Source organism: Symphalangus syndactylus, chromosome 22 (assembly GCF_028878055.3).
Source record: "Symphalangus syndactylus isolate Jambi chromosome 22, NHGRI_mSymSyn1-v2.1_pri, whole genome shotgun sequence".
Classification (NCBI taxonomy): domain Eukaryota; kingdom Metazoa; phylum Chordata; class Mammalia; order Primates; family Hylobatidae; genus Symphalangus; species Symphalangus syndactylus.
This window is the reverse complement of record NC_072444.2, coordinates 12,801,354-12,825,646: the sequence shown is the minus strand read 5'-3', so window position 1 is coordinate 12,825,646 and position 24,293 is coordinate 12,801,354. Positions and strand designations below refer to the sequence as shown.

Sequence of the window (24,293 nt, the reverse complement as noted above, 5' to 3'; positions counted from 1 at the left end):
CCCGCCTCCGCCCCTGCCCTGCCGCCCTTTTTTTTGAGACAGAGTCTCATTCTGTTGCCCAGGCTGGAGTACAGTGTGTGATCATGGCTCGCCTCAGCCTTCCAAGTAGCATGCGCCACCACACCTGGCTAATTTTTGTATTTTTTGTAGAGACGGGAGATCTATCTATCTATCTATCTATAAATTTCGTTTTTTTTTTTTTTTTTTTTTTTTTTGAGATGGAGTCTCAGTCTGTCACCCAGGCTGGAGTGCAGTGGTGCGATCTTGGCCTCTCGGGTTCAAGCGATTCTCCTGCCTTAGCCTCCCAAGTAGCTGGGACTACAGGCACCCACCACCACGCCTGGCTAATTTTTTTTATTTTTAGTAGAGACGGGGTTTCACCATGTTGGCCAGTCTGGTCTCAAACTCCTGACCTCAACTGATCTGCATGCCTCGGCCTCCCAAAGTGTTGGGATTACAGACATGAGCCACCGCATTTGGCCTTGTAAAAAATATTTTTGATCCTCAGTTGGTTGAACCCACAGATGCTGAACCCATGAATAAGGAGGGCTGACTTATTTCATTTTGTGAAAAACTTTACCTTGTCAGACTAAAGAATGTTCAGTGAAAGCATCAGAGTTGAAAATCAAATCAGATTTTGACTTTTGAAAGTCCTCTTTTGGAGGTTAGGTTCTTATAGAAGTTGATAGGAAATATGTCTTATTTTTCCTTGTTTAGGAAGCAAGATAGGCTCTAGAACTTGGACTTTGAGTTAAAAATTTTTGAATTAATGAGATAATTAAATAAATCTTTGCATCTTTGGTTGGAATGTAGTCATAGAAACCTGAGGCTTTCTAACCTAAATTGAAAGATGGAGCCAGAGAGAGAATTCAGACCAAGGGAAATTGATAGATTATAAACTGGTTATAGATTTCTGATTCCCCTCTATCTTGAAAATTCTGATGACGAAGTATTTCACTTTCATGATATATTTAAAAATATTCTTTTTTTTTTTTGGAGACAGAGTCTTGCTCTGTCGCCCAGGCTGAAGTGCAGTGGTGCCATCTCAGCTCACTGTAACCTCCGTCTTCCAGCAATTCTGCCTCAGCCTCCCGAGTAGCTGGGACTATAGGCATGCACTACTGCACCCAGCTAAGTTTTATATTTTTAGTAGAGATGGGGTTGCATCATGTTGCCCAGGTTGGTCTCAAGCTCCTGACCTCAGGTGATCCACCCGCTTCGGCCTCACAAAGTGCTGGGATTACAGGCATGAGCCACCACGCCCAGCCAATATTCTTTATTTTATTCAAATTCTGTGCATTTATGGTCAGGAAGGAAGGAAGAAGGAAGGCAGGCAGGCTAACTTAATAACAAGATAAACAGCTCTGGGCTATAATAGGAGGGAGAAACATTCCTTGAAACTGTATGTTGTTGTATTACTTTTCTTGAAGTACACATTTTTATGTTTGCTTTTTTAATTGTGAAAGTTTTCAAACATGCATAAGAATAGAACAGATTTCTCCGTAAACCCAATTCAGTTATCAAGATCTTGCCACATTTGCTTTGCCTCTTTTTTCTTATTTTCTTTGCTGAAATGTTTTAAAGTAAATGCTAGACATCATGTCATTTCATCCCTACTTAATTCAGTGTATGTCTTCAAACAGTGTGGACATTTTCTTCCCTAACCACAATGCTCTCATCTCCTGAAGTTCCTAGTATACCATTTGGGATTTCCGTGGTTATCTCTAAAATATCTTTTTATTTTTGGTTGGTTGATTCAAATCAGTATCCAAGTAATTTCTACTTTTTATGTTTGATTGTTATATCTCTTAAGTTTTTCTTAATCTATAACAGTCCCCCACCTGTGTCTGGTAAAAATGCCATTCAGCTGAAAGGTAGATTGTCCCAAATCCAGAATTTAGCAGTTGCTTCCTTGTGATATCATTTAACTTTGTCCTCTCATTTTCCCCCTCCCTGCATTTCCTGTAAATAATCTCAGGACCCCTTTGTAGTCTTAAATTATTGAAGGCCTCAAACAGCTTTCAGTTGTGTGGGTTATATCTACCTGTTTTACTATATTAGAAATTAAAGTTGAGAAATTAGCCTAGGCAATATGGTGAGATCCTTATCTCTACAAAAAATTTTTAAAAAATTAGCTGGGCTTGGTGGAGTGTGCCTCTGGTCCCAGCTGCTTGGGAGGCTGAGGTAGGAGAATTGCTTGAGCCCAGGAAATCAAGGCTGCAGGGAACCATGATTGTGCCACTGCACTCCTGCTTTGGTGACTGGTCTCAAAAAAAAAAATCCTGAGAAATTTTAAAAATGTTTATTTGCGACCAGGTGTGGTGGCTCACACCTGTAATCCCAGCACTTTGGGAGGCCGAGGCGGGTGGATCACGAGGTCAGGAGATCGAGACCATCCTGACTAACATGGTGAAACCCTGTCTCTACTAAAAAATACAACAAAAATTAGCTGGGCTTGGTGTGTGCCTGTAGTCCCAGCTACTCGGGAAGCTGAGGCAGGAGAATGGCGTGAACCTGGGGGAGATGGAGCTTGTAGTGAGCCGAGATCGCGCCACTGCACTTCAGCCTGGGCGACAGAGTGAGACTCCGTCTCACAAAAAGAAAAAAAAAGTTATTTACTAATTCATTAAATATAGAACAATAATAAACCTACTACTTATTATCACAAAACATTTTTAATGTAAAACAACTATATTTCCCAAAACAAAAAACAGTGAGAAGAGTGGCATTCCTTTACATTTTTGCACATCTTAGAAGAGGTTTCTTGTCTCTGCTTCTGCATTCATTACCTTCTGATATCTTATACCACGTAGCCAAGTAAATTTGGAAAATTTTACTATATGTGCACGAGAGGAGAATGAGAGTGAAGAAGGCAAATGATGCCTTAGTATTATAAAAATAGTTCTGACCTAATGGATCACCTGGTGGAAGGGTCTCCTGGCTTACAGTTTGAGAAACAGCTGCCCCAGAGGCTGCTTTCTTTTGGTTTGTTGTCTTTGTTGTTGTTGTTTTGAGACAGGGTCTCACTCTGTTGCCCAGGCTGAAATGCAGTGATATGATCACTGTTCACTGCAGCCTCAACTGCCTGGGCTCAACCAATCCTCCCATCTCAGCCTCCCAAGTAGCTGGGACTACAGGCACATGCCACCACACCCAGCTAATTAAAAAAAATTTTTTTATAGAGATGGGATCTCACTATGTTGCCGAGGCTGGTCTCACTTGAACTCCTGGACTCAAGCAATCCTCCTGCCTTGGCCTCTCAAAGTGCTAAGGTTACAGGTATGAGCCACTGCACCCAGCTAGCCCCAGTGGCTTGATTAGATTCAGGGTCAACTTTTTTGGTAAGAATACTTCATGGTGCTATAGGAAACACACCATATCTGGTCATCTCATTTTTTGATCCTAAAATTCATTGGTGGGTTTGAGTGAGCCATTTTGCTTTTTAACAAGATAGTACAAACATTTCTTGCTGTTAGTAGTTGTCAGCATAACAGTTTCACCATCTTTATCAGTGTTTTGTGGTATTTTCAATTTTTCCTAATCAACAGGAGGAAGATATCTTATTGTTTACTTTTAAATTCCCTTTATAGTTGTGCTATTTTACATTTTTCTGTGTGTTCACTTGTTTTATCTGTCTCTCATCAATTTCTTTTGACCCATACCTATTTGATTTTTTTGATGACCTTTGAAATGAATTTGGACAAAATCCTTAGGTAATGTAGATTTTAAGCTTTTCTGACTCAATACTTTGTCCATTCTTTGTTGCTTTTTACCCTTCATTATGCCATCTTTTATATATTGAAGTGATTTTGTTATTAGATAGTCTAATCTGGTGATCCTTTTCCTTGTCAAGCCTGGACTTCTATGAATAATGGGAAAGAAATAGCACCAGAATTTGGAATCTTACGAAGTTGAAGATGACTGCAGGATTCAGCTGCTTGTCTCTTTTATTTTGCCAAAACGAAAAAGAAAAAAAAGGCCTAGGGAAGTCATGACTTACCCATCTTTACACAATTAGTTGGGGCCAGAGTGGAAACCAGAGACTAACTCTCCAAAATCTTTTTTCCCTCCTCATTCTATCACTATCTCTAATGAGTGACTTAGTTAATTTGGAATGAGAATGGTGGATTTTGTATTTTGGTTAAAAAAAAAATCAAAGAATTTTCTTACCATAAATTATGTATTTTGTGGAGGCTTGCTTCTTATTAGAATACTATTACAGCTATTATACTTAGTAGAAAAGTACTATTTCTTTCTTTTTTTTGAGACAGAGTATTGCTCTGTCACCAGGCTGGAGTGCAGTGGCATGGTCTTGGCTCACTGTAACCTCCGCCTCCTGGGTACAAGTGATTCTCCTTCCTCAGCCTCCCAAGTAGCTGGAACTACAGGTGCACGCCACCATGCGCAGCTAATTTTTACATTTTTAGCAGACGGAGTTTCACCATGTTGGCCAGGATGGTCTTGATCTCTTGACCTCGTGATCTGCCCGGCCTCTCAAAGTGCTGGGATTACAGGCGTGAGCCACCACACCCGGTCGAAAAATACCTTCCTTTCTTTCCTTTTTTTTCTTTTTAAAATGGAGTCTTGCTCTGTTGCCCAGGCTGGAGTGCTGTGGCGAGATCTCTGCTCACTGCAACCTCTGCTTCCGGGATTCAAGCGATTCTCCTGCCTCAGCCTCCTGAGTAGCTGGGATTATAGGCGCATGCCACCACGCCCAGTTAATTTTTGTATTTTTAGTAGAGATGGGGTTTCATCATGTTGGTCAGGCTGGTCTCAAACTTCTGACCTCATGATCCTCCCGCCTTGGCCTCCCAAAGTGCTGGGATTACAGGCATGAGCCACCATGCCCGGCTGAAAAATACCATTTCTTATTCAGTTTTATATACTTTAAAATTTAGAACCACTTTTATCTCTTTTCTTTTTCTTTTCTGACAGGGTTTTACTCTGTCACCTAGGCTGGAGTGCAGTGGTACATTCTCAGCTCGCTGCAACCTCCGCCTCCCGGGTTCAAGTGATTCTCCTTCCTCAGCCTCCCAAGTAGCTGGAACTACAGGTGCACGCCACCATGCCCAGCTAATTTTTATATTTTTAGCAGAGACGGGGTTTCACCATGCTGACCAGGCTCGAACTCCTGACCTCAGGTGATCCACCCGCCTCGGCCTCCCAAAGGGCTGGGATTACAGACATGAGCCACCACGCCCGGACAATTTATTTATTTTCTTTTTGAGACAGGGTCTCTCCGTCACCCAGGCTGGAGTGCAGTGGTGCGATCATGGCTCACTCCAGCCTCAACTTCCCAGGCTCAAGTGATCCTCCCACCTCAGCCTCCCTGGTAGCTGGGACAGTAGGCGCGGACCACCATGCCTGGCTAATTTTTTATGTTTTGTGGAGACAGGATCTTACCATGTTGCCCAGGCTGGGTCTCAAACTCCTGGGCTAAGCAGTCTCCCACCTCAGCCTCCTGTAGTGCTATGATTACAGACACAAGCCACCGTGCCTGGCCAACTTTGAGAATTTAAAGTATTATTGTTGTTTAAGAGTAAAAAAAAGATCTGATTTTGACCAATATTTTGCCCAACAGGAAGCCTGCAGACCTGCAGAACTTGGCTCCCGGGACCCACCCACCATTTATAACTTTCAACAGTGAAGTCAAAACGGATGTAAATAAGATTGAGGAATTTCTTGAAGAAGTCTTATGCCCTCCCAAGTGAGTATCAAGGAAAATAGTATGAAAATATTGTCACTTCTTTGAAGCTTGTGTTATTTGTCTGTAGAGATCTTTCTTGCAGCATTAATTTGGAATGACTAGGACTCTCTTCTATGTTTCTTATAATTAATGCTACACAGATATAAGAATTGGCTTCCAGCTAGGCCAATAAGCCATATTAAGAAAGGTGGGGATTTGTCTAAGCTGTAGAGTATGTGGTAGAAACAGATTTGGGATGTGTCTGATAGGTCAGGAAAGACTGGTTATTTGTGGACTGTAGGTCTCAAGCAGAGAGAAGTTTAAAGAGGAGAAGGGGTGGGGAAAGACACATTCCAACTGAACCCAGTAAGAATGTCTTCACAGGAGTGTGGCACAGGACTGCTATGAGATTTGATTTCAGTTCATTTTAAAGGTAACTTTCCAAAGCTGTAATCCAAGGAAATTGACTTTTCAGACCGTGTCCCTAGGATTCAGAGTTTTTATTTACTTATTTCTTTGAGGTGTTCCAGATCTCTAGGTCCTGGATGTACTGTAATGATAGTTACCTAAATTGCAAATATGCAGCTTTGCATCATACTGTAATATTGGCATAGATTCAAAGCATTATTTGTTTCTTTTAGGCTTTTCCAGTTTCATTATCCTGAAAATTGACATGTTTTGTTTCTACTGACCAAAACCTTTCTTACTGGTTAACTTGACTGTTGCCCTCCATGTCCAGATATATTTTCTAGGAATGGGATTATTGAGATGGAGGGTTCTAAAATAATTATAGGCATACCCTGAAGGGTATGGTTCCAGACCATTGTGGGTTAGGTTCCAGACCACTGTGATAAAATGAATATTGGAATAAAATGAGTCACATGAAATTTTTGGTTTCCCAGTGCATGCAAAAGTTATATTTACAGTAGTATACTGTAGTGTTTTAAGTGTACAATAATAGCATTATGTCTGAAAATATTGCTTGTACCTTAATTTAAAAATACTTCATTGCTAGGCTGGGTGCGGTGGCTCATGCCTGTAATCCCAACACTTTGGGAGGCCGAGGCGGGTGGATCACCTGAGGTTGAGAGTTCGAGACCAGCCTGACCAACATGGAGAAACCCCATCTCTACTAAAAAATACAAAAAAAGTTAGCTGGGCATGGTGGCAGGCGCCTGTAATCCCAGCTACTTGGGAGGCTGAGGCAGGAGAATCACTTGAACCCGGAAGGCGGAGGTTGTAGTGAGCTAAGATAGTGCCACTGCACTCCAGCCTGGGTGACAAAAGCAAAACTCTGTCTCAAAAAAAAAAAAAAAATCATTGCTAACAAATGCTAATGGTTGTCTGAGCCTTCAGTGAGTCAGTCTTTTTGCTGATGGAGGGTCTTACCTTGATGTCGCTGGCTACCGACTGATCAGGATGGTGGTTGCTGGTGGGGGTGGCTGTGGCAATTTCTTGAAGTAAGATAACAATGAATTTTTCTACATTGATGGACTCTTCCTTTCATGAAAGATTTCTCTGTAACATGCAATAGTGTTTGATAGCATTTAAAAATTTTAAAGTAAAGATTCTTTGCCTGAGGCTAATCTCAAGAGGTCCTGAGAACATGCACCCTTGTTCAATAGTGTTTTACCCACAGTAGAACCTTTTTCAAAATTAGAATCCATCTTCTGAAACCCTCCTGCTGTTTTAACAACTAAGTTGATGTAATATTCTAAATTCCTTGTTGTCATTTCAACAGTGTTCTTAACATCTTCACTAGGTATACATTCTATCTCAAGAAACCATTTTCTGGCCGGGTGCGGTGGCTCACGCCTGTAATCCTAGCACTTTGGGAGGTCGAGACGGGCGGATCATGAGGTCAAGAGATCGAGACCATCCTAGCTAACACGGTGAAACCCCGTCTCTACTAAAAATACAAAAAAATTAGCCGGGCGCGGTGGCAGGTGCCTGTAGTCCCAGCTACTCAGGAGGCTGAGGCAGGACAATGGCGTGAACCCGGGAGGCGGAGCTTGCAGTGAGCCGAGGTTGTGCCACTGCACTCCAGCCTGGGCGACAGAGCGAGACTCCGTCTCAAAAAAAAAGAAACCATTTTCTTTGCTCATTCATAAGAAGCAACTCGTCATCCATTCAAATTTTATTATGAAGGTAGAACAATTAGATTACATTTTCAGGCTCCACTTCTAATTCTAGTTATCTTGCTATTTTCAACACATAGGTAGTTCCTCCCTCCACTGACGTCTTGAACCTGTGAACGTCATCCATGAGGGTTAGAATCCACTTCCTCCAAACTCCTGTTAATGTTGCTATTTTCACCTCCTCCCATAAATCATGAATGTTCGTTTTTGTTTCTTTTTTGGGGATGGAGTTTTCGTTCTTATCACCCAGGCTGGAGTGCAGTGGTGCGATCTCGGCTCACCGCAACCTCTGTCTCCCAGGTTCAAGCGATTCTCCTGCTTCAGCCTCCTGAATAGCTGAGATTACAGGCACCTGCTGCCATGCCCAGCTAATTTTTTTGTGTTGTTTAGTAGAGTCGGGGTTTTGCCATTTTGGCCAGGCTGGTCTTGAACTCCTGACCTCAGGTGATCTGCCCGTCTCGGCCGCACAAAGTGCTGGGATTACAGGTGTGTTGTGAGCCCCCAGACCCTGCTGAATGTTCTTAATTGCATCTAGAAAGGTAAATCTTTTCCAGGTCACTTCGCTTTGCTCAGATCCATCAGAGGAATCACTTTCTGTGGCCTTATGAAATGTGTTTATTAAATAATAAGACTTGAAAGTCAACATTACTCCTTAATTTATGGACTGTAGAATGGATGTTGTGTTAGCAGGTGTGAAAACAACCATGATCTCCCTGTATATCTCTATCAGAGTTCTGGGGTGACTAGTGCATTGTCAATGAGTGGTAATATTTAGAAAGGAATCTTTTTTTCCTGGGCAGTGGATCTCAACAGTGGGCTTAAAATATTTAGTAAACCATACTGTGAACAGATGGATGTGCCATTATCCAGCCTTTATTGTTCCATTTATAGAGCATGTGCACAGTAGCTTCAGTATAATTCTTAAGGGTTCTTCAAATTTTGGAATGGAAGATGAGCATGGGTTTCAACCTAATGTCAACAGCTGCATTAGACTGTTTAACAGAGGCAGCCTGTCCTTTGAAGATTTGAAACCAGACATTGACTTTTCCTCTGTAGCTATGAAAATTATAGATGACATCTTTGAATAGAAGGTTTTGTCTGCATTAAAAATCTGTTTAGTGTAGCCACCTTCATCAATGATCTATCTAGAAGATCAATTCTAGATAGATCATTGATGAAGGTAGATCAGATTTTCTAGATGGATCATCAGATGAAGGTGATGAAGGAAGATCTAGAGAGATCAGCTAGATCTTCTAGATAGATCAGCTGGATCTTCTAGATAGGTCAGCTAGATCTTCTAGATAACTGGCTGCTTGCAGCTTCTGCATAAGCATTTGCTGCTTCATGTTTTACTTTTATGTTACGAAGACGGCCTCTTTCCATAAACCTCACGAACCAACCTCTGCTACCTTCAAACTTTTCTTCTGTAGCTTTGTCACCTCTCTCTGCCTTGATAGAACTGAAGTGAGTTAGGGCCTTGATCTGGATTAGGCTTTGGCTTAAGGGAATGCTGTGGCTGGTTTGATTATCTGGACCACTCAAACTTTCTCCCTATCAGCAATAAAGCTGTTTTTCTCTATCATTTGTGTGTTCACTGGAATAGCACTATTAAATTTCCTTCAAGAACTTTTCTTCTGTGTATGCTGTTTGGCTGTTTGGTGGAAGAAGTCTAGCTTTCAGCCTATCTCAGCTTTTGGCCTGTCTCAGCTTTCGACATGCTTTCCTCACTAAGCATAATCATTTCTAGCTTTTGATTTAAAGTGAGAGATATGTGACTCTTCCCTTCACCTGAACACTGAGAGGTCATTGTAGGGTCATCAACTGTGGCCTAATTTCAATATCATTTTGTCTCAGAGAGCAGGAAGGCCTGAGGAGAGGGAAAGACAGGGGAAAAGCAAATCACTGGAGCAGTCAGAACACACACGATATTAATCAGTTAAGTTTGCTGTCTTATATGGGTGTGGTTTGTGGTGCCCCCAAAACAATCACAAGAGTAACATTAGAGATCACTGATCACAGATCATCATAACAGATACAATAATAATGAAAAGTTTTAAAATATTGTGAAAAATACCACAATGTGACAGAGACGTGAAGTGAGCACATGCTGCTGGGAAAAATGGCGCCATCTTGCTTGACGCAGGGTTGCCATAAACCTTCAATTTGTAAAAAATGTAATATCTGCAAAGCACAATGAAGCAAAGCTCAATAAAGCAAAGCTCAATAAGACAAGGTATACCTGAAGTTACTCAATTTGGTTTTTGTTTGTTTGTTTGTTTGTTTTGTTTTGTTTTTTGAGACAGAGGCTCACTCTGTTGCCCAGGCTGGAGTGCAGTGGCACAATCTTGGCTCACTACAACCTCTGCCTCCTGGGTTCAAGTGATTCTTGTGCCTCAGCCTCCCAAGTAGCTGGGATTACAGGCACCTGCCACCATACCTGGCTAATTTTTGTATTTTTAGTGGAGATGGGGTTCCACCATGTTGGCCAGGCTGGTCTCGAAATCCTGACCTCAAGGTATCCATCCACCTCAGCCTCTCAAAGTGCTGGGATTACAGTTGTGAGCCACTGTGCCTGGCCCAGTTACTCAGTATTCATCCATTCATTTATTGATTTATTCATTCTGCAAAGGGTTAATGGACTACAAAGCACTGTGAATATATTAGTAAATAAAACACAGTTCTTGCCTTCAACAAGTACAGTCAAGTATGGATGGAGAGGTGTTTATGGTGGTGGGATGGGAAAGTGAATGGAACCAGGAAAGGCTTTGGAGAAGAGGGAACACTTGAACTGTCTTAATTAAAAAAAACAAAAAAGATGTTCAGCAGTTGAACAAAGAAGTGACAGGTATTCCAGAGTAGGAGTCATTTTAAATAAATAGTATAAACATATGTTATACACATACTATACACAAATAGTGTGTAATGTATATTATAATTAATATAATATTAATATACATATATTTGGGGGAGACTTGGAGTGGCTGGACTGTGATGTGCATGGTTGGGATGGTAGGCAGGAAGCCTGATGAACAACAACGCCTCTGTCTATAACTAGCTTCTCATCTGTTGTGAGCAGAATTGCTCTCTGGTTAACAATCTTGTGCTAAGCCTAAGATTTTATTTTCTTAATTCTTTTTTCTACTAAAATTCTAAAAGCCTTTCCTCTACTATCCTTCCTGCCCTTCTAAGAGCCTGGATCTTCTTTTTTTCTCTACCTTCCCAGGAGTCCTAACCTTCCTTTCATCCCTAGTAAAGTATCTCCAGACCAACATTAAGAAAACTATATCTTGATTTTTCCTTCAGGCCATGTATATAATTAGAATGCCAATAAATCAAAGCTAGAGTATTTGTGAATATAAATTGAAGCTTTATCTGTCTCAGTAGGGTACTATTATGAACATGCATTCAACTTAGTGGAAATAACTTTTTTTTTTTTGAGACAGAGTTTCACTTTTGTTGCCCAGGCTGTAGTGCAATGGCGTGATCTTGGCTCACTGCAGCCTTTGCCTCTCAGGTTCAGGAGATTCTCCTGCCTCAGCCTCCCAAGTAGCTGGAATTACAGGCGTCCACCACCACACCCAGCTAATTTTTTCTGTTTTTAGTAGAGATGGGATTTCACCATGTTGGCCAGGCTGGTCTCGAACTCCGGACCTCAGGTGATCCACCTGCCTCAGCCTCCCAGAATGCTGGGATCACAGGCATGAGCCACCGCGTCTGGCCGTAACTTTTTTTTTTTTTTTTTGACGGAGTCTCACTCTGTCGCCCAGGCTGGAGTGCAGTGGCGCGATCTCGGCTCACTGCAACCTCTGCCTCCTGGGTTCAAGCAATTCTCCTGCCTCAGTCTCTCGAGTAGCTAGGATTACAGGTGCCCGCCACCACGCCCGGCTAATTTTTTTTGTATTTTTAGTAGAGACAGGGTTTTACCGTATTGGCCAAGCTGCTCTTGAACTCCTGACCTTGTGACCTGCCCGCCTTGGCCTCCCAAAGTGCTGGGATTACAGGCGTGAGCCACCGCACCCAGCCATACTTAAAAAACAAACAACAAAAAAAAGACAGTGTCTTGTACTGTGTACTGTCACCCAGGCTGGAGTACAGTGTTGCTGTCCTGGCTCACTGCAACCTCGAACTCCTAGCTTCATGCCTAGGATGATCCTCCTGCCTCAGCCTTCCAAACAGGTGGGACCACAGGCATGCACCACTATGTCCCACTTCTAGATCCCTTTTTGGTCTTTTTTTTTTTTTTTTTTTTTTTTTGAGATATGGTCTTGCTCTGTTGCCCAGGCTGGAGTGCAGTGGTGCGATTATGGCTCACCACAGCCTAGACCTCCTGGGCTCAAGCAGTTCCCCTGAGGAGCTGGGAGTACAGGTGTGTGCCGCCATGCCCAGCTAAGTTTTTAAAAATTTTTGTAGAGATGGGATCTTGCCATGTTGCCCAGGTTGGTCTCAAACTCATGGGCTCAATCAGTCCTCCCGCCTCAGCCTCCCAAATTGCTGGGATTACAGATGTAAGCTGTCATACCTGGTGCCTTTTTAGTCTTAAAAGTGTCAGCTCTGAGGTAAGTTCCATATTTGCCAACTTGGCTCTCAGACACTAACTGAAAATGATCTTCCTCTTGTGTCACTGTAGATCATTGTATCAACATTAAATTATAAATGGAGAAGTAGTTTGAATTATTATTCATTCTCTATGAAGGAAACTATTTTGTTTTAAAGTGTTGTCTGAAGTGCTTATTATATAAATTCTTCCAAGTCTATTTAGTTTTTAAAATCAGTGTGTTGAAAACATACATATGACTTTAGTTAAATGGACATTTCCTCATATCCTCTTATATCCTTCAACAACAACAACAATGAAGACTTTTCGGCTGGGCGTGGTGGCTCATGCCTGTAATCCCAGCACTTTGGGAGACTGAGGCAGGTGGATGACTTGAGCTCAGGAGTTCAAGACCAGCCTGGGCAACATGGTGAAACCCTGTCTCTACAAAAAAATACAAAAATTAGCTGGATGTGGTGGCACGTGCCTGTAGTCCCAGCTACTGGGGAGCCTGAGGTGGGAGAATCGCTTGGGCCTGGGTGGCAGAGGTTGCAATGAGCTGAGATCATGCCACTGCATTCCAGCCTGCGTGATACAGCAAGACCCCGTCTCAAAAAAGAAGAAGGAAAAAAAAAAAGAATTTTCATTATTCCTGCTCATTTCTCTCTGAGGGAAAGTGACATTAAGAGAAATAGTAGAGTTAATATGGAATATTCTGGATTCTTAGCATCTAATGCTCTGTAGACATCATAGCTTTAAATTGGACCTTGAAAATAAACATTTTCATATTGCTTTTTTATACAAAAATTCTAGCCCCATTATATTTGAGCGTATTCATAGAAACACTGTAACCAGAGATGGTCATTTTCATTCAGTTTAAATACATGGGAATCTTTGTGTTATAAATGTTCACAATGTGCCAAATCCCCTGTAGGGGTAAAAATTTTTACTTCTTCTTTGTTTTTTTTCTTTTGTTCTGTTTTTGTTTAGAGACAGGGTCTCGCTCCTTGCTCTGTCACCCAGGCTGGAATGCGGTGGTGCAGTCTTACCTCACTGCAGCCTCAACCTCCCAGGCTCATAATCCTCCTGCTTCAGCCTCTTGAGTAGCTGGGACTACAGGTGCCCATCACCACGCCCAGCTAATTTTTGTATTTTTTTGTAGAGAGTAAGATCACTTTAAATTGGTGTCTAAGAACAGGGTCTCGCCATGTTACCCAAGCCGTGGACTTGAACTCCTGGGTTCAAGCCATCTGCCTGCCTCAGCCTCCCAAAGTGCTGGGATTACAGGCGTGAGCCACCGTGCCTGGCCAGGGATTGTTTTTGATGCTGCTTATCCCTCTGCTGTTATTAATAACACTCAAGTGCTAATTATGCGCCATGCATTGTGCTTTGTGGGTTATTTTGTGGATTATCTCTGTTAATCCTCACAAAGACTTTGTGAAGAAACAGAAGATGTAATCCAAATAGTTTGTCCAAGGTTTCACAGTTAATGGTGGCAGAGCAGGGATACTTTTGAAGGCACGTCAATATGACTTCAAAAGTCTGTGTTTCATCTGTTCTCTGCTTTCTGCTTCTTATTTTATTGGGTTTGGCTTTTGTAAAAGAGGGAAAATGTTAAGTCTTTAATTGGGATTGCGCTTTAATGAGTACAAAATTGAAAGCTAGCTCAAGTTTAGAAGAAAGGTAGGAGAGAAATCAAAGATCGTTTACTTGACTGTGAACAAGTGGGACCAAAGGTGGTTATTAAACTTAATTCAGTGAATTCTTTTTTTTTTTTTTTTTGAGACAGAGCCTTGCTCTGTCGCCCAGGCTGGAGTGCAGTGGTGCCATCTTGGCTCATTGCAACCTCCACTTCCCAGGTTGAAGTGATTCTCTTGCCTCAGCCTCCCAAGTAGCTGGGATTACAGGTGTGCACCACCATGCCTGGCTAATTTTTGTATTTTTAGTAGAGATGGGGTTTCACCATGTTGGCCAGGCTGATTTGGAACTCCTGACTTCAAGTGATCCAACCTCCTCGGCCTCACAAAGTGCTGGGATTACAGGTGTGAGCCACAGTGCCTGCCCTTAATTCAATGAATTCTTTGAAAAAGCAGGTGAATCTTAACTCTTCTGATGAATTTTTATTTATTTGTATGCATTGAAACAGCATGTTTGAAGTGGGTATGCCTTCTTCTTAGTGGGCTCTATGGACCCAGAATGTGAAATGCTAATTAATTAGCATAATTTTCATCATGCAGAATTGTTTCTAGGGGATGAGTGGGAGGAGGAAGTGTTTCTGGGATCACAAGCTGCATTTATTTTCCTTTACTCTATTGTGCTGTATTGTTCTAGGGCACCCAGGGACCATTCTGTCTCACTGCCTTTTCCTTCCAGAACAAGGAGGTCTCAGGTCTTTATTGCTAGTCTTCCTCAGGCTCTGCTTGTAAGACTGTTTCTAAATAGGATAAGGAGAAAAGGGAGAAGAATTGTTCAAGCTGGTAGACTGGAATCTAGCATTTCTAATAACATGTTTTTGGCATTTGATGTACTGAGAACTGAGTGGTTTTTTGTGAACACTTCCTGATTTAATCATGACAAATATAAATACAGGCAGTTGTCTATTCTAGAGTTGCTTAACATTGAGAGGCTAATGAAAAGCTCAAATCAAATAACTTTTACTGGTGTATGTAACTATAGGTTTTTAAGTGAACTTCTTCTCTGGGGAAAGTATTTTTGTGTATGTTTTATAGTTCTTGCTTGAATGAAGAAACCACTTTGCTAAAAAACTTTGAAACTTGGATTTTTAACTGAAACAGCCTAGATACTTAGCTAACTTACTGATAAAAGGATAAAATAGAAGGAAGCTAGATAAATTTGGAGGGGCATGCTATAAAATGTTATTAAGCTTTTTTAAAAAATGAGACATACAGGCCAGGCACGGTGGCTCACGCCTGTAATCCCAGCACTTTGGGAGGCCGAGGCAGGTGGATCATAAGGTCAGCAGTTTGAGACCAGCCTGACCAACATGGTGAAACCTTGTCTCTACTAAAAATACAAAAAATTAGCTGGGCGTGGTGACGGGCGCCTGTAATCCCAGTGATTTTGGGAGGCTGAGGCAGGAGAATCACTTGAAACCGGAAGGCAGAGGTTGCAGTGAGCCGAGATTGCGCCACTGTACTCTAGCCTGGGCAATAAGAGCAAAACTCTGTCTCAAAAAAAAAAGAGAGAGAGAGAGAGAGACATACAAAAAAGGAATTTACAAGGCTAATCAGCCTTCATTTTTATATTTACACCAGAAAGGAGAAAATGCCTGAGATCTTTCCCAAAAGCATAGAAACATTCTTAGCTAGTCTAAAATATTAAGAGTCTGTGATGTAAACAGAATTAAGGGCTTATCTGAAAGTCTAAATACCCTGGGTGCTCATGTCTATTCTGTCATTGACACTTAGCATTTTATTATTTGCCTCCCTTTTGCTAAATGTTAAAATGAGTTCTCACAATAATTGAAAACCATTGCTTGATCAGGCTATTTGCTAAACCCAATAATAATACATAAATTACAATGTAATGTTTGGGAAGATGCAAAAAAGTTGATTTTGAACCTGCTGGTTTAGAATTTGATTTATCTTGTAGAGATAATCTAATCTGTAATAGAAACAAACAAAAACACTAGACCTGGGGACAGGAGATTTCAGTTTTAGTTTGTCAATACTTTTTTTTGAGATGGAGTCTCACTCTGTTGCCTGGGCTGAGTGCAGTGGCGTGATCTCTGCTCACTGCAACCTCTGCTTCCTGGTCTCAAGCAATTCTCCTGCCTCAGACTCCTGAGAAGCTAGGATTACAGGCACCCGCCACCATGCCCGGCTGATTTTTGTATTTTTAGTAGAGACAGGGTTTTGCCATGTTGGCGAGGCTGGTCTCGAACTCCTGACCTCAACTGATCCGCCCGCCTTGGCCTCCCAAAGTGCTGGGATTACAGGCATGAGCCACTGTGCCTGGCCTCGTTTGTCAATACTTTTAATTAGCTGAGTGATTTTGGGGCCAAGTATGTAAGCTTTCTGGAACATAATTTCCTTTTAGGTAAAATGAGAGATCTGAGGTGAACATTCTCTTATACCTATACTATTCTGTGCATTAAATTAATAGTACAGGCCGGGTGCAGTGGCTTGGGCCTGTAATCCCAGCACTTTGGGAGGCTGAGGCAGGAGGATCACTTGAGCCCAGGAGTTCAACACTAGCCTGGGCAACATGGTGAAACCTCGTCTCTACAAAAAATACAAAAAGCTAGCCAAGTGTGGTGGCACATGCCTGTAGTCCTGGCTACTCAGGAGGCCGAGGTGGGAGGATCGCTTGAGCCCAGGAGATTGAGGCTGCAGTGAGCAAGATCCTGCTACTACACTTCACCCTGGGTGACAGAGGGAGACCTGTCACACACATACACACACAAACGTACAAAATTAGTAATTCATCTCAGAGGGACAACAGGGCATATTACAAGAATTACATTGTATATGTGAATGATGAATATATAAATGATCTGTAATTCAAGCCTGCCTTCCTGTAAATTATTTTGAGAACTATGAGGCTTACCTCTTTAGTACAATTAGGTACAGCTAAATAGTGGTTGGGGAAAAGGAGAATTTGGGAAACTTGGCTATAGGAAGACATAGATGTATTGAAAAGGCACTATGTTCACTGCGCTATTTTTTGTTTGAAATGAGTTAATGATGGTCCTGTATTACAAGCAGTACAAACATTTAAACTGGAGGCTTGTTTGTATAGTCAAGGGAAATCTAGGGATGGTGGATCTGTGATTAACTGTTTCAGCTCAGGCAGAAACAAAGAAAATGGAGGAGGGTAAAGGGTCCTATAGTTGGGGATGTGCGGTTAATGTATGGCTAGATAGATATAGATATCTAAATTCAGGTGAAACTCACTGTAATTTTTTACAGAAAAACTCTTTATGTAAATAATTGTTTATAAGATAAATCTTTAAGCTTAAAAAATGAGAGCTATCTAGAGACTAGGTAGACTTATTAAAAAAGATGTCTTGAAAATATAGGTGTTCAATAGATATTTTATATCTTCCTTACCAATATAGTACTCTGCCCAATATTTAGAAGATATATCTCTTCCCGAATTCAAAATAGTAAACAGAAGATACATGACTATAAAAGCTGAAACACAACTTGCAACTGAACTAAATTTCGAAAACTATTTCCCCTTCATTTTTAAAGAAAGCTGGCAAGACAATGTCTTCAACTAAATGAGTTGAAATAATTAGCACACCGTAAGGTTTTTTTCTAAAGTCTTATTGCTCCCAAGTCTATTTTCTAGTGACGTTTTGCAGGACCTGCAAGCTGATTAATCTTCCCTAAAATGGGGCTAAGAATCTGAATTCTTCTAGCCCTGACACCTGGGGCTGACATGAGTCCTGCTAAAGGGAAGATGAATAATTGAGCTTTTTCACAAATTTTCCAGTTTGAAGAAGAAATGTACACAGAGTATGTGTGTTTTAAATCTAAATATGTGAAATATACATTTTTGTGTGCATTTTAGAAAGCTGGTGTTTTACGTCTGTTCTAAAAGTAGAAAAATGTGACAACACAATAGAACACTTGTCAGCATGCTTTCTGACATCTTATTTTTTTGTTGTTCGGTGCTACCCTTATAAATATTCTAGGGAATGTGTAATATAAGGGAGGTTTTGGGAAATCCCAGGTGTAGGTTTCAAGTGATTGACCCGCCTCCTACTGTTTTTGTCCTTAACCTGCTATGGATGATCATGATGCTTGACCAGCCTAGGCACTTTTCCTGCCATTGGGGTTCTCTGGCTGGTTTAGTGCAGGGTATACTAAGGATCTGGTTGGCACTGCTGTTTGAGAAGGCACGTGAGCTGTGCTGTCTGGTGACTACTGAGCACTTGAAATGTGACTAGTGCAACTGAGGAAGTGAATTTTTAATTTTATTTGTGATTAATTTAAATTCATATTCAAATAGGTACATGGCACTAGTGGCTACTGTATTGGACAATGAAGATAGAGAACATTTCCATCATCACAGAAAGTTCTCTTGGACAGCACTGCTCTGGCAATCTCATTCCAAGACTCCCGTTGGCCTGGCACAAATCTCTGAACAAGTCAGCTGTTTCCCCAGCATTCCAATTTATCAGATGGAGGTGGAGTGCACGTGCCCTGTGGTTGCCAAGAATATTAATATGTGAACAAAAACACAGTGCAGAGCTTTGTCTCCCAAGAAAAAAAAAAACTTTTTAAAAATACCATAGAAAACAAATGATGATATTTCTTATAGTAATAACTATTAAAAGACATCTAGTAACTGCTAGCACAGTGGTTTGAGAGAACTTATGCTAATTCATCTTTGAAGGATCTATAATCCATATCACTTTTTCTATTTAGGTACTTAAAGCTTTCACCAAAACACCCAGAATCAAATACTGCTGGAATGGACATCTTTGCCAAATTCTCTGCATATATCAAGAATTCAAGGCCAGAGGCTAACGAAGGTAAAAAACAAAAAATTGAATTAACATTGCAAAAAAAACCCCCAAACAACAACAAGCTGTTATTATGACAGTGATTATAAATGAGTACTTTAGAGTCCAGCCATTCCCATACGTAATAAAAACTGTCTTTCAGAGTTGGTCAGAAATTGGATGATAAACTGGAATAAGTCCCTATGTTGCTTTTTTTCCATGTTTCTAGCTAGTAGCACAGTATATAGTAAGTGTGTGATAAAATGCTTCTTGAATGAAGTTGATTTCATCTTATTTTCAGAAGTTACTGTGAAGGGAGCTAGGCAAAGAATTAGTGGTGCATCAGAAACAGTGGATTGTGTGGTTGTGGTGGTTTAGCATAGATTGGTCGAGCTTAATTTAAACTGTAACTAAATATTTATTGTTGAGTGCCTGCAGCCTAAAGTCAGTCTGAGGTTTGTTTGGAGTTGCTTTAAGAGGGTAATTAGACATACTATCCTTCCAAATTTCTCTGCATCTTCAAACTGGAATTTCATTTTCAAGTCGTGTTTTCACGGTAAGAATTGTTTAGGTAGTACAGATGGAGTTTTCTTTTATTTATTAAAGGACACTATTTTTGTTATTTTATTCACCAAATGAATGTATAGTGTAGGGAGGTATCTTTGGAAGAGGTTCCATTCAGTGAACCTTGTCTTAACTACAGCATTCAGTAATTTCCTTTTCTCTTCTCTTCGGGATGTTAAACATAGTTCTTCTCTCTGGGGAAAACTGTGTAGCACACATTAGTGTTTATTTGAAAGTAACGCAATAACCAAAAATGCTAGCTCCTAAAAATATTTATCATAGTTCCAGATAGTTTCCTAGCTTGAGTGGGGTTCTTTTGAGAAGTTTATGTCAGCAAATGAACAAGAATACCAAAGGGGAAAATATCAGTGCTAGTTAAACAAGAATGAATATCTTTTAAAAAAGTGAAATACTTGCTGATTTCCTTATGTTATTTCAGTAGGCAAGTTCCTAAGCTATTCAGGCTATTTTTTATTACTAAATTTTAAAATTGCAACATTTTATAATAACAGTATTGGATTCCAATGTCTTTTGCTCTTGATTTTTGGAATAATACTTAACTGCATGAAATGTTTTTCTACAGTGAAGGGAAAAAAGGGTCTGGTCTGGCTTGTATCTGTTAATAATGTATTCCAGTAGCTGCCATGGTTTGGAAGCAATTTTCTTTAGTAATTGGCTTTTTTTTTTTTCCTGACTAATGTTTCTGTCTAAGCAATTTATACATTAAGTAAGTGGTTAATGTTGGAGCCCCTCCTTTCCACAGACGGTGTCTTTTCTGTTCTGCCCTTCCTTCATGCGAGCTAACTATTCTTTTCATAAAACTACCCTTTTATACCTAGATGCCCCTGCCACATACTTCTTTGAACAATCTTAGTTACAGTTATGTTTTTATTTTTCCGTGTGGTTTTTTGGGAGTTGGAGGGTGGTTAAATTTCTTCTGACACTTGGTGGGGAGGAGAAAGGAATAAAATGTGTTTGCTTCCGCTTTGAGGGATGAGGATGGGGCGGGGTGAGGGCGGGACGCGAATAAAAAGCTTAGAAAGTGACTCATTTAAGTATAACTTTGTATTCTATTTTTTTCCCCATCAATTTATTACTATCTTGAGTAGCCACCTACTCTTCCTGTCCTCAGAATGCTGTAACCAATAAGAACAAACAACATAATATAATACATGGTACATAATCTAGAAGGCTTTATATTAAATTACCTACTGGTAAATAAAAGTTCCAGTTGCCAAGCAACTTCTCTCCACAGGGACCTGTTGAGGCCATAAGACTTCAGAAAACAATATTTCAAATCACTTTGGAGCTTAACGGGCCCTCCTTATGTATGTTTGCTGCAGGCCTCACATCCGTTTAGTGCAATCAAATGCCTTTAGTAATCCCAGGAAATTAGTGATCCACTTTTTTATTGCCCCCAACCCCCACCCAAATGCTGACAGTTTACACAGATGAATTTGTCATTTTACGTGGTAAATCAGAGTAGACAAGTCTGATTAGTTTTACCACCTATTAAATATTTTCAAAATCCAATATGTTTGGGCAATTTTAAGACCTTTTAGGACTTAATTCTAAGTAAGGGATTCAATGCCTGAATGCTACAGTTTTGGGCTAGTGAAACTGAAATAGAAGGGCTAGTGGTTAGGTTGGGGTACGAAGTAAACAAGTAAAATGTAAAGAATAAAGGGAGACACTGATGATAGATAGATAACACATAAATAATTCTTTTGGTAACACGTTCAAGTTGATTGGGAGTAAAAGTTTATGTAACCATTTAGGCATTCAAAGAGAAGCTCATGGGTAATTTTTTTGTGGGGATGTATTAAGTATGACTTGTCCCCAGATCTCTTACGTTTTTTTAAGTTCTGTGATGGCATTAGTTTATGTAATTTGCTAAGGTCCCAACTGTGACTAGTCATTGATATTTATAATACTCAGAGACGTGAACTTAGCGTTGTTGAATGTACTCTGAGGCATATTTCATGATGTCCAAATTCCTATTTTTAGATGGAGGCAAGGAATCTAGAGGTTCTGATTAGTTCCTTTTTATTCAGGATCCTCTTCCTTCGCCCCTCCCCACTACTCCCGCCTTTCTCTCTGGAAAAGTGTTGGAAGTCAGAGGATGGTTGTGCATTATTGTAGCAGTAAGCCTGCATTGTATATTGAATTATCTTTAAATACTCATTACCTCTTTCTGTTTTCCACTGATGTGTGACTTAGCCTTAAAACTTGTTTGTATAAGGTTACCCTTTATTAAGACTGTGGTAGGTAGCTTGAAAATATAGTTTTATCCATGTCGGTGCTTACAATTTTTAGTCTTTGTTGTGGTCATTGTAAATTGTCTTGTTTTTCAATAACGGAAATGCTCTTATTACATTTAATGTTTTCTGCCTTGAATTTTACTCATTCAAATCATACAAATAACAGAGAATACATGATGGTTGAAAAAGTTATAGTATAGAAAGTATAGAAATAAATTTAATAAAACTTAATTGCCCCTCCTTAATCACATTACATGACCTCTTCGACAATTTAGTGTTCTTCTCTTTTTCTATGTAATTTTGCAGACATTTCTGTAAGTATGTATTATGTACATACATTATGCGGTTATACTTTTCACTTATATGGTAGAAATGCTTCTATATCAAAATATAGATCTACCTCAACTTTTAGAAATTCTGCTTTTCATTTAACCATTTCCATGTTGATAGACATCTAGATTATCTCAAGTTTTTTTTTTTTTTTTTTTCACTATAATAAAGAGTACTGCTGGTGAATGTCCTTGAGCTAGATTCCAAATAGTTCAAGAAGTTTGTGCATTTTAAATTTTGCTCTATTTTGCTAAATTGTTCTCCAAAAGTCTATACCAGTTTATATTCCCACAAACATGAAAGTATTCATTTCCCTACACTTTGGACCCTGGTGTGTGTTAATCTTTGTAATTTTGCTGTGTTCTCTTAGACAAGAAAGGGTGTTTTGACTTTCATAATTAATTTTAAACTGATTTTGTTGCTCTGTTGCACTTAAAAATTTTTTGAGAGCTTTATGAAATAGCTTTTTAGGGATACCAGCATTACTACGTCAGGGGTGTTGGAGAATAATAGTGCTACTTACTAGCTATAAGACAGGGAGCTACTTTGTGATGGCTTGCTACTGCCTTCTAGTGGTTAATTTTGACATTTTCTTTATATTTACATACTCCTTTGTGATGGTTAGTCTTGAAAATTGTATTGTGTTTATTGAATGGTGCTGTTTAGTACTTTTTGATACCTCTGTTTGTATTTGTTTTATTGGCCATACCTTACATTGATACATATAATTGTATCAAACTAATTCATCATTCTTTGTTTTCATTAATATACCCTTGTTATGACTTTCTTAACTATGAAAAATTACTGACACTCTAGTCAGGTATAACAATTCGACTTCATCAAAAGTGCTTTGCTAAGTCCAAAATTATAGAAAAAACAGTCATTGTAATGTTATGCTAGACTCAATTTTCTTTTTAAAAAAAATTTAAATGAGACAAAGTCTCGCCACATTGCCCAGGCTGGTCTTGACCTCCTGGACTCAAGCAATCCACCCAGCTTGGCCTCCCAAAGTGCTGAGATTACAGGCGTGAGCCACTATGCCTTGCACTGAGGAATACTATATTATAAACCTTGTAAATTTAGGATATTTTATTTTTATATCTATAATTCAGGAAAAACATTAATTTAGAGCAGGTCCAAGGTTAAACATTTGCTCAAAAACTTGTCAAAACACTCAAATTGCATTTGAGACAATAATTCAATGTTTGAATTCAGGCAACATTATCTTCCCCACAGACTGATTCTATTCATTGTAATCTGATCAAAGAACAAGTCCTTGTACTCTAACATGTTCTTGTTCTGCATTCACTACTTTTATTTTTTTTGGCTTTTTGTTTGTTTGTTTTGTTTAAGACAGAGTCTTGCTCTGTTACCCAGTCTGGAGTGCAGTGGCACGATCTCGGCCCACTGCAACCTCCACCTCCCGGGTTCAAGTGATTCTCCTGCCTCAGCCTCCTGAGTGGCTGGGACTACAGGCATGCACCACCATGCCTGGCTAAGTTTTGTATTTTTAGTAGATACGAGGGCTCATCGTGTTGGCCAGGCTGGTCTTGAACTGCTGACCTCAGGTGATCTACCTGCCTTGACTTCCCAAAGTACTGAGATTACAGGTGTGAACCACCACACCCAGCCATTCATTCACTGCCTTTAATAAGAAGCATATTAAATCTTGTTTTACAACCTTGAGATTCTGCTCTCTCCTTTTTCTCTTTTTTCCCTCTTAAATATACCCATAAAAAGTATTTCATCATTTCCTGGAATTCTTACTGACCTAGCTGTTTCTCACATTGTATTCTCTTGTTAATTTGTAAACTTTACATTTCAGCTAACTATATGCATTATTGCTGGCCTGAATGTAATTAATAAGAGTTTATGTTTATTGTTTTGTGTTTTTGATTTTTTATTTTTAAGTGGCTTGTTTCTCTGTCACTTCTGTAGTTTCAGTTGAGCTCTGTTAATGTCTCAACTTTATTTTACTGGGTTCCAGTGCCCTCTGCTGGTTATGTTTCCTCTAAGAAATAAGCTAACTTGATCATGGCTATGGCTGGCATGATCCTTTAATAATAAAGTGGGTAGATCTTTGACCTTGTCACTTATCACTTAGGTAACACATTCTAATTTGTTTGATATTTACCTAAGTAAAAAATATTACCGGGTCAGGTGTGGTGGCTCACACCTGTAATCCCAGCACTTGGGGAGGCCGAGGCAGGTGGATCGCTTGAAGCCAGGAGTTCGAGACCAGCCTGACCAACATGGCATAACCCCATAACCCCATCTCTACTAAAAATACAAAAACCAGCCAGGC

General features: G+C 40.0%; 1 protein-coding gene across 2 annotated transcripts in view; it reads left to right on the top strand.

The window, feature by feature from the left end:
• The window catches only part of CLIC4 (chloride intracellular channel 4), a 95,079-nt gene that overhangs the window by 61,508 nt on the left and 9,278 nt on the right, over positions 1 to 24,293 (top strand). For both annotated transcript variants that reach the window (XM_055262711.2, XM_055262712.2), the window contains exons 3-4: positions 5,582 to 5,707; positions 18,757 to 18,863. In XM_055262711.2, coding sequence (XP_055118686.1) covers positions 5,582 to 5,707; positions 18,757 to 18,863 — 233 coding nt within the window. The remainder of the gene's footprint in view (positions 1 to 5,581; positions 5,708 to 18,756; positions 18,864 to 24,293) is intronic.